A 14,750-nucleotide genomic window follows, 5' to 3' on the forward strand; every position below is an offset into this window, starting at 1 on the left:
AAACACAGCGAAAATTAATTCCAGCTAAAATAAAGTATTTTATAGTAGATAAAAAAAATATTGCTTTACAGGGATTAGAACTAACAATATTGGGTGAAAGCACAAGGTGGATGGGGATAATGTTGTAGAAAAGTTCAAAATCCCAAACAATGTATTTATAGTATTTGCCTAGTAGTAGCACATATAAATCAAAAATTGCATTTACTACATGCTGTATCATTGAGATATGACTTATTTAGGCTACATATGCACCTCTATTGCTTGAAAGCACATGCTCTACTGATAGAGCAAATTTGAATTCTGGGTAATAGCCAAACAGGAGGATTTATATCCTTACTAATAAAATTTTGATTTCTGAAACAGAAAGAAAAATGTGTACAGGCCTACTTGCAGGTTTTAGTTAATCATGATGGAGACCATACACAACCAAGTCATGCTAAGTACACTTATCAATATTTTCTACATTGAAATTCACCACAAAATATATGACAGTAGTAAAATGCAATCGTATCTCAGCAGTTACTGAAAATGACCTATTACAATGGAACTAAAACATTTCTAAATTTTTTTTTAGCTAGAAGGCGCTGCAAAATTACATTAGAGATTGAGGCTCTTTGGAATTTTAATGGTGTCAAAATGGATAGTACTGTAGACAATCAGGGTGACGGAATTTCTAAATGATTATATGAAAGTAATTGAGAATAATATTTTGATTGTTTTTTTTACAAGAAAGATGCAATTTTTTTTATATTTTTTCACCTCTTGGCAATATATATTAGCAAGTATCAGTGTAGTATTAAAATGGGTGTGTATTGGGTAATTTTTGAATGTGTGCGTAGGGTGGGTGTGGTGCAAAGTGGGTGTGGGTGTGGTGCCAAGTGGGTGTGGTGCTATGTGGGTGTAAAATACAAATTACAATGAATGAGTAAATTTGAATTAATATCTCAATTTAAAACTCTGTCTCCCATGATGCTTGATATAACTGTATTATTTTGTTAAGTAGTTCATTAGAAAGCAGAATACAACAAAATCAATATGGTCAAATTAAAATCGCTATTTGTTTAACGTTCCATAGAAGTTTGTTGTTTCACCACATTTATGTACAAGGTAGTGAATTAAATGTACAGTGTATGTCAGAACACCGTGGCATGAGAGTTAAATTTGTAAACTGATCTACTAGTTACACAAGCAGGCTCTCGGCTGAGATAGCACCGCTGTTAGCAATGCATATTTCAATTAAAGAACAGAAGATATCATTAGAAAATGAACAATATGTATAGTATCAAAACAATCAGACTTGCGGTTTTCAACAAGAAGTGGAAAATATCACTTTTTACCAAAAATTACAAAAATATTCATCAAAATTAAAGAATTGAAGATATCATCATGAAATGAACAAATCTGAGTTATAACCACACGTAGTACCTATATATGTAATATCAAAGCAATTGGACTTGCGGTTTTCAACAAGAAGTTGAAAATATCACTTTTTACCCAAATTGACAATAATATTCACCAAAACTAGAGAATTAAAGATATCATTACAAAATGAACAAATCTGAGAGAAGTCCACATGTAGTACCTATATGTATATATGTAATATCAAAGCAATTGGACTTGTGGTTTTCAACAAGAAGTCGTAAATATCACTTTTTACCAAAAATGACAAAAATATTCACCAAAATTAGAGAATTAAAGATATCATTACAAAATGAACAAATCTGAGAGAGGTCCACATGTAGTACCTATATATGTAATATCAAAGCAATTGGACTTGCCGTTTTTAACAAGAAGTTGAAAATATCACTTTTTACCAAAAATGACAAAAATATTCACCAAAATTGGAGAATTAAAGATATCATTACAAAATGAACAAATTTGAGAGAGGTCCACATGTAGTATCTATATATGTAATATCAAAGCAATTGGACTTGCCGTTTTTAACAAGAAGTTGAAAATATCACTTTTTACCAAAAATGACAAAAATATTCACCAAAATTAGAGAATTGAAGATATCATCATGAAATGAACAAATCTAAGAGAGGTCTACCCAAGGTACATATACAACAAGTATCAAAGCATTCAGACTTGTAGTTTTCAAGAAGAAGTCGAAAAAGTAAAACATTGACACGGATGACGGACGCTGGACGCCGACGGACAATCACTCATATGATAAGCTCCGCTCGACAAAGTCAACAGCGAAGCTAAAAAAAATTGACACTCACGAATGAAGAACAAAGATTCAATTTGTATGGCATCGATTATATGTAATTTCATATCACTGGATGAAAACTATTATATTTATATATACCGTACTTACAGTGGTGTATGTTATATCAATATTATTTTTGTTTCAAGATTAAGTAAATAATCAATTTATGTATATTATGAAATAGTATACACAGCGGCAACAATTTGATAAGTAATTAGACTGAGATATGCAAGATATTAGTGAAATGGATGTGACAGACCCCTTAGCTCTCCTTGTGTGCTCAGTGTATTGCAGTGATGAATGGTATAAATGACATAAATGTGAAAGCATCATATTGTGAAGCATGCATCATGAAAAGTGATGGAATTGTATAATACAGAAAATAGAAATTATTTGTATAATATTCCTCCATTAGAAGAGCTTCCAAAAGTACTAGCTTCCGTGCTAGGAGAATTATTCGTACGCGCAACAATCAATCATACCCATTGAAAGCAGTTCTGTGCAACATAGTGACAATGCTAAAGATTCATTGTAGACATAATGATATTTCAAATTATTTCAGATGACTTGAAATAAATAATCCAGGTGATGCATTTCTACTCAGAGTGTACATCAATATACAGGTTTCAATTTAATATTACTATACTGTAAAATAATTTATTTTCACTGAATCACTCCTTCAATAAAGTATTTTACAGTATACAGCAATAATACACTAGATATTCAAAGACTAATTTGTAATTATTATAAGTGATTTAAATTAAAATCAATAATATTTTTGCCACCATATTGTTTGAGACACCAAAACAGCAACATTGCAATCCAAGTTGCTGACTGGTTTGTTATGTGCTTCTCAACATTGTTATGTGATAAGATGGTAATTTGTTTGACGAAATACATGCATTTACTAGTCATCTGACGTGACACTGCATCAGTAGAAACATTTTGTTTAATTTTTTTGGATAACTTTGGCATTTGTCATTTATATGATTGGATGAAATAAATTTGAATGTAATCTTCTATCGATATTCAACGTGTCCCTCACTATTAGTTTGATATCTCCTCAAGGTTGTTTTGACTCAACTTTTTTCAATTGCGTAAAGATCTTGAAATGCGCATAGTAAACCAGTCAGCAACAGTAAATAAAAATGTCTCATATGACAGAAAATCTGACTGATAATCTTATGTGTTTTACATGCAAGCTACGGTAATCTCATGAAAGGAATTCAGTCTTGTACTTTATAAAACTGATTGATATGTGGGTTTACAGTTTGCATTGTAATGTTACATCTCTTCTTTCAAAACGTGCAGTTTACATTATTATAATCTGAGCGCAAATCAGAATTTACACACATCTAAATACTGCATGCTTTTCTTGTATATAATTTGTGACTTAAAAAAACTTTTGTTGGTCCCCTAAAGTAATTTCATGCTCTGTTACTCCTAACCATGCAGACTTCATGGAATTTATATATTGACCACTGCAGCCATAAAATCCAGTTTACCAATGACTTGCACACCCCACTACACTAAATGGTTACAAATATATAACAAGACATTTATGGTTATTGCCTGTTTGAAGGTTTTTGAAAATTAGTCTTGTATTACTAATGCATTAATTGTAGCTTTTTTAATGATGTATACTCATTGATATGCGGCACATTGATGTATATTTCAGCATGACCAACAAACTTGTCTACTCGGTATCAGAATTTATGGTCTATGTTTGTTTATGTCAGGAATATATAGTGTTTTTCTTATTTAACACATTGCTTTTTACATTCCACATACTGTGAAATAATGTATTTTGGCTGGAATTAATTTTCGCTGAAAAATTTTTTTAAGTGTAGTGTATGGAATTTATTTTCACTGATTTTTGATGAGTTGAATGTGAGCCAAAAGAAAAAAAGTATATTCGCTGGATTTTATTTTCACTGAAACATCCCTTCAGCAAAAATAGCGAAAATAAATTCTAAGCGGAAATAAAGTATTCTACAGTATCTGTGGATATAGCACATGATGTGTTAGGAAATTGTAGAATTATTTGAGTATAAGCTTAATTTAAAAGGCAGTGGTTGTAGCGCCATGCACGTGTGAGATACACGTCTCATGTTAACAAAGATGGTGCCTTTGATATAGAAATAAGGACACTACCAAAACTAATTACTATAGATAATTCATGATTGTCACTGGGAGAGCGCAATGGGTTGTAGCCAAATCATTGTTTATCAATACCAATCTTGCACATGGTTGGTATTTAACTATTGTTTTACATTACTATGGCAACATATAACACCTGTCTTTTGTAAGTCAGACCACAGTCTCTCGTTTCACACTCACTGTAGAGTGTCTGCGTGCACAAGGCCCATCTTCTAAGTAGGCTGAATTTGAAAGATGTGGATGTCGGTGTGGAGTATGCGAGACAGTCTGTGGCACTGCCCTCGGTGTTCTATTCATTTCCACACAGTATGGGTTCTCCACTTCACTTGCATCAAAATAATTAGGAAGAATAAACTCATTAAGGATCCAGGAGACTTTACGAGTGACTTCTTCTGGTTTCTCACACTCAATGACAGCTGAAATGTAAAAAAATTAATACTATAACATAAAGACTAATTTTGGAAAAATCATTTGATATTGAAAACAGCATCAATTTAATACTTATTGTTACATTAGTAGTATGCACATCCTGTTCTAGTTCACATGTCTAGTCTGTTTCTCAACAATTTCACTAATAAATACATTTTTTTTCGCAAATTTAACACATATATTTTCATGTATCAATTTGATGGATATTATCAGCCAAGCAACTCTTTCTAACGTCTGAAATTAATATGGGTAAAATTTTAACAGTAGGATTTCTGGGGGTGAATTGACAAGCAGTTTGAAACTGGTGATGATGAAATCTATTGGTATAATAATATATTATGTATTTTTATTATCATGAAATAATGTTTCGACAACATTGAAAGAACAAAGTAAGTCTGCTGATATTAACATGTCAAGCACAGTAGGGCAGCAAAATATTTAATTTTAATATTCAGTAAATTGAGTAAAATCCCTACCTGTGAAGTATTTCCACATCTCATTATTATGGATGTTATTTTTGCGAGAATTACTGTGGAACGTTTGATGAGTTGACCAATCACCAGCTGCTTTCACCGTTAAAGGTTTTACCATAATAGTAATGGGATCAAGATTATAAACTAGCGCTAACTTCACAGACCAGAATTCATCAGACTCCAGGATGCAATATTTTCCCTGCGGATGAACATAAATAATATATATTATGATATGCAAGACATACATGTAGTGTGGATTATTTTCCACCTGCTAGTAAAATAATTGACAGGAAGTTTATAACAGAAAAAAAATGCTTCTGGTGTATTATTTAAAACGAGAAGTAGAAACATTTTAAAAAACGGAACATTCATGCTGTGACACATATTATTAATGATGCATTTGTGAGCTAGGAACAAATATTTTTCAATCATTTGCAAGTCTTGATCAAAAATAGAGATACAAAATATAGACAAAGTTTTTGAAATAAAACAAGCAGCAACCTTTCAGCTGATATAGCTGCGCTGTTAGTGATGCATATTTCACAAGCAATCTGTACCACAGTATAAGAATGAAGTTCTGTGTGCAAAGTGAATTAAAGCCATTGATTGGATGTAGGAGATAATTATAATATCACAATTAAACAAAACTTCATTTTGTGAACATAAATTTATCCAAAATCATAACAATCGGCAATTCTAAAAATCTTTATCAAAGAAGTTGAGAATATAATTTTTTTTACCAAAAATGATTGCCAACAAGCCATGTATGGCACAGTCCCAGTTAGTTATCAAATTTAAGTTATGTAGTTTTATTTATAGTAATATAGTATGAGTCCATATTGAGAGATATTGCTCTGGAACAACATTAATTAAAACAAAATGGACATGGGTCAGCCATTTTGAATCGAATTGTCAAACCAATACATGTACATCTGTATATCTATGACATGATATATAATGAATATATAAAATTTGAACATAATCAGTTAAAGCATGTCAGAGATATGGCTCTAGAACCGCGTTCATAAAAACAAAATGGATGCAAATGGACCATTTTTAATCCAAACTGAAAAACAAAATGATGTGCATCAACAACCAACAATGTTCTTTGACAAAATTCATTCATTAACAACCAAGATCCAGTTCCGGAATGCCAGAAATGCTTGATTTTTGTTGATTTTTAGCACAAATTCGGCCATTTTGAATTGGATGGTCAAACCAATATATATATCTATTAGATGATGTATGATGAATATTTAAAATTTGAACAATCAGAGATACAGCACTAGAACCACATTCATTAATACAAAATGGCCGTCAGTCGGCCATTTCGAATCTGATCTGGAAAACAAAATGACGTGCATCAAGGTCCCATAATGTCAAATGTACATGACGCACACACTGAGGTCATTCCAAAAGAGTACTAAAAAAAGAGATTTGAAGATATTGTCATGAATTTGACAGCAATCCACTCAAGGTACCTACATATCATATATCAAAACAACAAGCCATGCATGGCACAGTCACCGTTAGTTATCAAATTTAAGATATATAGTTTTGTTTATAGTAATATAGCTGGAATATAACCATGTCAGGAATATGATTTTTTAACATTAAAATGATTGACATTTGTATCTGATCGTCAAACAGCATTCAAAATCCGCCATTTGAATACATGTATATATATAACATGATGTATAATGAATATATAAAATTTGAATATAATCAGTCAAAGCATTTAAGAGATATGGCTCTAGAAGCCCATTCATTAAAACAAAATGGCCACCAGACAGCCATTTTGAATCTGATCTGAAAAATAAAGGATGTGCATCAGGAACCTGTAATGTCTAATATATGTACCAAGTTTGAACGAAATCCATCCAGAAATGCTTGATATTTGATGTTTTTTAGCACAAAAATGGCCACCATTTGGCCATTTTGAATAGAATCGTCAAACCAATATATCTGTCTATCTATGAAATGATGTATAATGAATATTTAAAATTTGAACATAATCAGTGAAAGCAAGTCAGAGATATGGCACGAGAACCACATTCATTAATACAAAATGGCCACCAGTCGGCCATTTTGAATCTTATCTGAAAAACAAAATTATTTGCATCAAGGTCCCATAATGTCTAATGTATATACCAAGTTTGAATAAAATCCATCTGTAAACAGCCGAGAAATGCTTGATTTTTAGGATTTTTTAGCACAAAAATGGCCGCCATTCAATCATCTTGAATCAGATCGTAAAACAAAATGATGTGCATCAAGGTTCTATAATGTCTAATGTATATACCAAGTTTGAACAAAATCCATCTGTAAACAGCCGAGAAATGCTTGATTTTTAGGATTTTTTAGCACAAAAATGGCCGTTATTCGACCATCTTGAATCAGATCGTAAAACAAAATGATGTGCATCAAGGTCCTATAATGTCTAATGTATATACCAAGTTTGAACAAAATCCATCTGTAAACAGCCGAAAAATGCTTGATTTTTAGGATTTTTTAGCACAAAAATGGCCGCCATTCGACCATCTTGAATCAGATCGTGAAACAAATTGATGTGCATATGTATAATATCATGTATGATGTATGTGTGAAGTTTGATTGTGATTGATTCAGGCATTTCTAAGATACAGGTCCGGACGCACGCACAGACGCACGCACGCACGCACGGACACACAGAGGTCAAAACATAAGTCCCCGTTTTCGGACTGTGTCCAAACGGGGACTAATTAAGCTGGTAGTTTTCAAGGAGTCTAGAATAGCGTCTTTTACCAAAAATGACTAAAAAATATTCAAATTTAGACTTTAAAGAGGTAATCACAAAATGAACAAATTCATAGAGGTTTACCCAAGGTACCCCCACAGTACCTACCTATAATATCAAAACAGGGGAAATAGTGGTCTAAAGAAACAATGACATAATGTACCTGAGAAACAGTTAATAGAGTTTAGAATTTCACACAAGTTGTCAAAGGTAGTAAAGATCCAGCTTTTAATGAGTCATTCTCAATTTCTCTTGCAATTCACTTTTAAACGTGTTGTGCCTGAGAAGCGTATTACCAGTACTGCTAATACCCATAAGTTTGGTAACTAGTTATATTAAAAAAAAAACATATCAAAAATCCTAAAGGAATAGCGATTGACGCCTATAACATTTTTTCATTTTTTTTTTAAATTCGATAATCATATTTTGAAATATACAAATGAAATTCAGTTAAACATTAAATTTTTGACATTCAAATTTGTTTAAATTTAAATTTATTTCACCTTTATGAAAGTCACCCTTACTCACTGGTATAAGAACCCCAATGAAATATTCACTGACTAAATATTCACCATAATCAATAATCAATATACTTCTATTAGCAATATTTCATATCTCTGTAACAGCATTAAAAATACCAAATATGAAAAAAAATATTTCGCCTTTTGTGTATATTTGAGTACAGCACATCTAAATAGAGTAACAGTGACTTAACTCTTTCGCCATTCGACTTTTTCGCCCAAATTTTTTTGCACTTTTTTTTATATAATCTTAAATATTTCTAAAAAAAGGAACAATGATTTTGGAGCCAACAGACAAAATTTAAGTAAATTTTTTGTTTTTACCCACAAAATTTGGCTATTTTTGTCCCATTCTTTTCAAGAAAAGTGCAGACTATAAACAGAACTATTTTTTAAATTTGTGATGAAAAAAGAGAAGTGGTGGTAAAAAGGTAAAGTATGTATATAGACTGGTGTGTATCATCATTACAAACACCTCAGGCAAATAAATACAAATATAGGTATATATCGGTATATGATAAGGATATCATAAATATTTTAATAAACTACAGGAGGTATAATGTACATAATATGTATGGTGTCCTTCATTGTAGTCTGTTTATCTGACAAAAACCCAACTAAAATGCGTGTAAGTGTGACTTACTGCACTATTCTATTTAGCAACCATGGTCAACTAAAACTATTATCAGATATTCAACTGCACACTGAGTGAGCATATGCAAATAACTGATCATCCCTTTGGTCCCGCAAGCTAAAAATAATTCCATTTTTAGAAAAACAATCATAAACAAATGTAATAAATGAAGACCATCAAAATGCATTTTTGATCAATATCAGTTGATTTTATTAAGTAGGAATTTTCTTCTCAGAAATCTCAGCTCACTCACTCACTCACTCACTCACTCACTCACTCACAGACAGACTGACAGACAGACAGATAGACTGGACGGACTGTCCAGGTGGCACTAAAAAACAGGATTGCTATTTTTTCTGCATGGATAATTTCAACCATCATTAACAGATCAAACTAAGTCTATCTGAATCTTAAACTTAGTAGATACACAACACAACTCCAGTATACATATATTAACAACATGAGCCGATAGAATGCAACAGTACTAATGCATCATATGGCTCCATCTTCAATAAGTCAAATATTACCAAATTATGAAAATGAGGCTCAGTTACTTGTAGTGTGTCTGACCTGAAATGGTTGCAGCAAAAATCAATTACTTTCCAATAGCATTAGTGCATTTTTGCTACTTCACTCGTGCTGGCAAATTATATTGAAAGTCAGAACATCAAAGGTTTTACGATGACTTGATGACATAATCACAAGACCAATACTCCAACATATGTTTTCCATTAGTATAATTACAAACATACATCTAAAGACCACTAACTGTTGCTAAAATGTTAAATTCAATAATATCCTATCAGTCACATATAAATATAACCATGTGTTGTTGACTCCTAGAAAAGATAACAATAAGATGAGAACATGGCTTAAGGTGGCAACAGGGAGAAAAAAAGTTACAATTTGATTTGTGATTCAGACATTGTCTAAAAGTTATTCTACTATAATGGTAGTGCATATACAGTACCAATGTTTCTCTAAGGGATTATGTGATGGCCAATTTCGTAGGTCAAAGAAATCTAAAGGTGGTTTTACTCAAAGAGAAGATCTTCTATAACTAAGGCCAGATTATAAATAAAAAAGAAAAACCTATGTTTACAAAATAATCTTCTTTTCTTTACTTAATTTGTTATGCATTTGTTTATATTTATGTGTTAAGTTTGTACCAAATGAACGTAAATTCCCATTGGTTACCACTTTTGATCAAATTTCTTGACATTTTAAAAACAATATACAGGAATATTCAAGAGCTGACAATCAACATTCACTGACTTCATGTCTCCATAGTAAATAACATTACACTACAAAATTTAAAACATTTTCTAATTGAGATGCTACACTGATGTTCAAACAAAAAAACAAACACGTTTTCAAATATATAAGTATCATGAACAGGTCAGGACAGAAAAATTGATTAGAGAATTTTTTCAACAGAACAAGTATTATTTTATCTATAAGAAGCTTATCTCCAACAAAAGCAGATATGTAAGACTAAAAGCATGTAATCATTTAAGAGGCATAGTAACCTGACAGAGCCATCTGCTATGTAAACTATTCCCTCAAGGCACTTGTGTAAACACATATATTCCTAACATAGAAAAGTAAAATATGGATTGAAATAACCAAAAAAACAGCTCAGTTTCTACTCCTCCAACCATAATTAAAATTGTATAGACAATTAGGTGTTCTTAGGAGGGGCAAATACAATTAAATTACAGAGTTCTAGAGAGTGAGGATGGGGAATGAAAAAAAAACCTAATTAAATACTTCAAATTTACATGTGATTGATCCATTAAGCATTGCATTCCTTCACATTTATATCACATACATCACTATTGAAACATTGTCATTTAGATAAAATATGCAAACTCAAAAGATAACCATTGCATTCCATCACATTTATACCACATACATCACTATTGAAACATTCTCATTTGCAAAATATGTGCAAACCAAAAAGATAACCATTGCATTCCATCACATTTATATCACATGCATCACTATTGAAACATTCTCATTTGCATAATATGTGCAAACCCAAAAGATAACCATTGCATTCCATCACATTTACACCACATACATCACTATTGAAACATTCTCATTTGCATAATATGTGCAAACCCAAAAGATAACCATTGCATTCCATCACATTTATATCACATACATCACTATTGAAACATTCTCATTTGCATATGTGCAAACCCAAAAGATAACCATTGCATTCCATCACATTTATACCACATACATCACTATTGAAACATTCTCATTTGCATAATATGTGCAAACCAAAAAGATAACCATTACATTCCTTCACATTTATATCACATACATCACTATTGAAACATTCTCATTTGCAAAATATGTGCAAACCAAAAAGATAACCATTGCATTCCATCACATTTATATCACATACATCACTATTGAAACATTCTCATTTGCATAAAATGTGCAAACCCAAATAATAACCATTGCATTCCATCACATTTATATCACCTACATCACTATTGAAACATTCTCATTTGCATAATATGTGCAAACCCAAATATTAACCATTGCATTCCTTCACATTTATATCAAATACATCACTATTGAAACATTCTCATCATTTGCATAAATTATGCAAACTCAAAAGATAACCATTGCATTCCATCACATTTATACCACATACATCACTATTGAAACATTCTCATTTGCAAAATATGTGCAAACCAAAAAGATAACCATTGCATTCCATCACATTTATATCACATACATCACTATTGAAACATTCTCATTTGCATAAAATGTGCAAACCCAAATAATAACCATTGCATTCCATCACATTTATATCACATACATCACTATTGAAACATTCTCATTTGCAAAATATGTGCAAACCAAAAAGATAACCATTGCATTCCATCACATTTATATCACATGCATCACTATTGAAACATTCTCATTTGCATAAAATGTGCAAACCCAAATAATAACCATTGCATTCCATCACATTTATATCACATGCATCACTATTGAAACACTCTCATTTGCATAATATGTGCAAACCCAAATAATAACCATTGCATTCCATCACATTTATATCACATACATCACTATTGAAACATTCTCATTTGCATAATATGTGCAAACCCAAATAATAACCATTGCATTCCATCACATTTATATCACATACATCACTATTGAAACATTCTCATTTGCATAAAATGTGCAAACCCAAATATTAACCATTGCATTCCTTCACATTTATATCACATACATCACTATTGAAACATTGTCATTTACATAAAATATGCAAACTCAAAAGATAACCATTGCATTCCATCACATTTATACCACATACATCACTATTGAAACATTCTCATTTGCAAAATATGTGCAAACCAAAAAGATAACCATTGCATTCCATCACATTTATATCACATGCATCACTATTGAAACATTCTCATTTGCATAAAATGTGCAAACCCAAATAATAACCATTGCATTCCATCACATTTATATCACATACATCACTATTGAAACATTCTCATTTGCATAAAATGTGCAAACCCAAATATTAACCATTGCATTCCTTCACATTTATATCACATACATCACTATTGAAACATTCTCATTTACATAAAATATGCAAACTCAAAAGATAACCATTGCATTCCATCACATTTATATCACATGCATCACTATTGAAACATTCTCATTTGCAAAATATGTGCAAACCAAAAAGATAACCAATGCATTCCATCACATTTATATCACATGCATCACTATTGAAACATTCTCATTTGCATAAAATGTGCAAACCCAAATAATAACCATTGCATTCCATCACATTTATATCACATACATCACTATTGAAACATTCACATTTGCATAATATGTGCAAACCCAAATAATAACCATTGCATTCCATCACATTTATATCACATACATCACTATTGAAACATTCTCATTTGCATAATATGTGCAAACCCAAATATTAACCATTGCATTCCTTCACATTTATACCACATACATCACTATTGAAACATTCTCATTTGCATAATATGTGCAAACCAAAAAGATAACCATTGCATTCCTTCACATTTATACCACATACATCACTATTGAAACATTCTCATTTGCAAAATATGTGCAAACCAAAAAGATAACCATTGCATTCCACCACATTTATATCACATACATCACTATTGAAATATTCTCATTTGCATAAAATATGCAAACTCAAAAGATAACCATTGCATTCCATCACATTTATACCACATACATCACTATTGAAACATTCTCATTTGCAAAATATGTGCAAACCAAAAGGATAACCATTGCATTCCATCACATTTATATCACATGCATCACTATTGAAACATTCTCATTTGCATAAAATGTGCAAACCCAAATAATAACCATTGCATTCCATCACATTTATATCACATACATCACTATTGAAACATTCTCATTTGCATAATATATGCAAACCCAAAAGATAACCATTACATTCCATCTTTTATATCACATGCATCACTATTGAAACATTCTCATTTGCATAAAATGTGCAAACCCAAATAATAACCATTGCATTCCATCACATTTATACCACATACATCACTATTGAAACATTCTCATTTGCAAAATATGTTCAAACCCAAAAGATAACCATTGCATTCCATCATTTATATCACATACATCACTATTAAAACATTCTCATTTGCATATGTGCAAACCCAAAAGATAACCATTGCATTCCATCACATTTATACCACATACATCACTATTGAAACATTCTCATTTGCATAATATGTGCAAACCAAAAAGATAACCATTGCATTCCTTCACATTCATCACATACATCACTATTGAAACATTCTCATTTGCAAAATATGTGCAAACCAAAAAGATAACCATTGCATTCCATCACATTTATATCACATACATCACTATTGAAACATTCTCATTTGCAAAATATGTGCAAACCAAAAAGATAACCATTGCATTCCATCACATTTATATCACATGCATCACTATTGAAACATTCTCATTTGCATAATATGTGCAAACCCAAATAATAACCATTGCATTCCATCACATTTATATCACACACATCACTATTGAAACATTCTCATTTGCATAATATGTGCAAACCCAAATAATAACCATTGCATTCCATCACATTTATATCACATACATCACTATTGAAACATTCTCATTTGCATAAAATGTGCAAACCCAAATATTAAGCATTGCATTCCTTCACATTTATATCACATACATCACTATTGAAACATTGTCATTTAGATAAAATATGCAAACTCAAAAGATAACCATTGCATTCCATCACATTTATACCACATACATCACTATTGAAACATTCTCATTTGCAAAATATGTGCAAACCAAAAAGATAACCATTGCATTCCATCACATTTATATCACATGCATCACTATTGAAACATTCTCATTTGCATAAAATGTGCAAACCCAAATAATAACCATTGCATTCCATCACATTTATATCACATACATCACTATTGAAACATTCTCATCATTT

General features: G+C 31.3%; 1 protein-coding gene across 1 annotated transcript in view; it reads right to left on the reverse strand.

Moving 5' to 3' along the window:
* Positions 1-4,522: 4,522 nt before the first annotated feature.
* Positions 4,523-14,750, reverse strand: part of LOC102806997 (uncharacterized) — a 74,713-nt gene continuing 64,485 nt past the window's right edge. The window contains exons 9-10 of the mRNA XM_006821180.3: positions 5,278-5,473; positions 4,523-4,788 (exon numbers count right to left, since the gene is read on the reverse strand). Coding sequence (XP_006821243.1) covers positions 4,523-4,788; positions 5,278-5,473 — 462 coding nt within the window. The remainder of the gene's footprint in view (positions 4,789-5,277; positions 5,474-14,750) is intronic.

Source organism: Saccoglossus kowalevskii, chromosome 14 (assembly GCF_978046115.1).
Source record: "Saccoglossus kowalevskii chromosome 14, keSacKowa6.1, whole genome shotgun sequence".
Lineage (NCBI taxonomy): Eukaryota > Metazoa > Hemichordata > Enteropneusta > Harrimaniidae > Saccoglossus > Saccoglossus kowalevskii.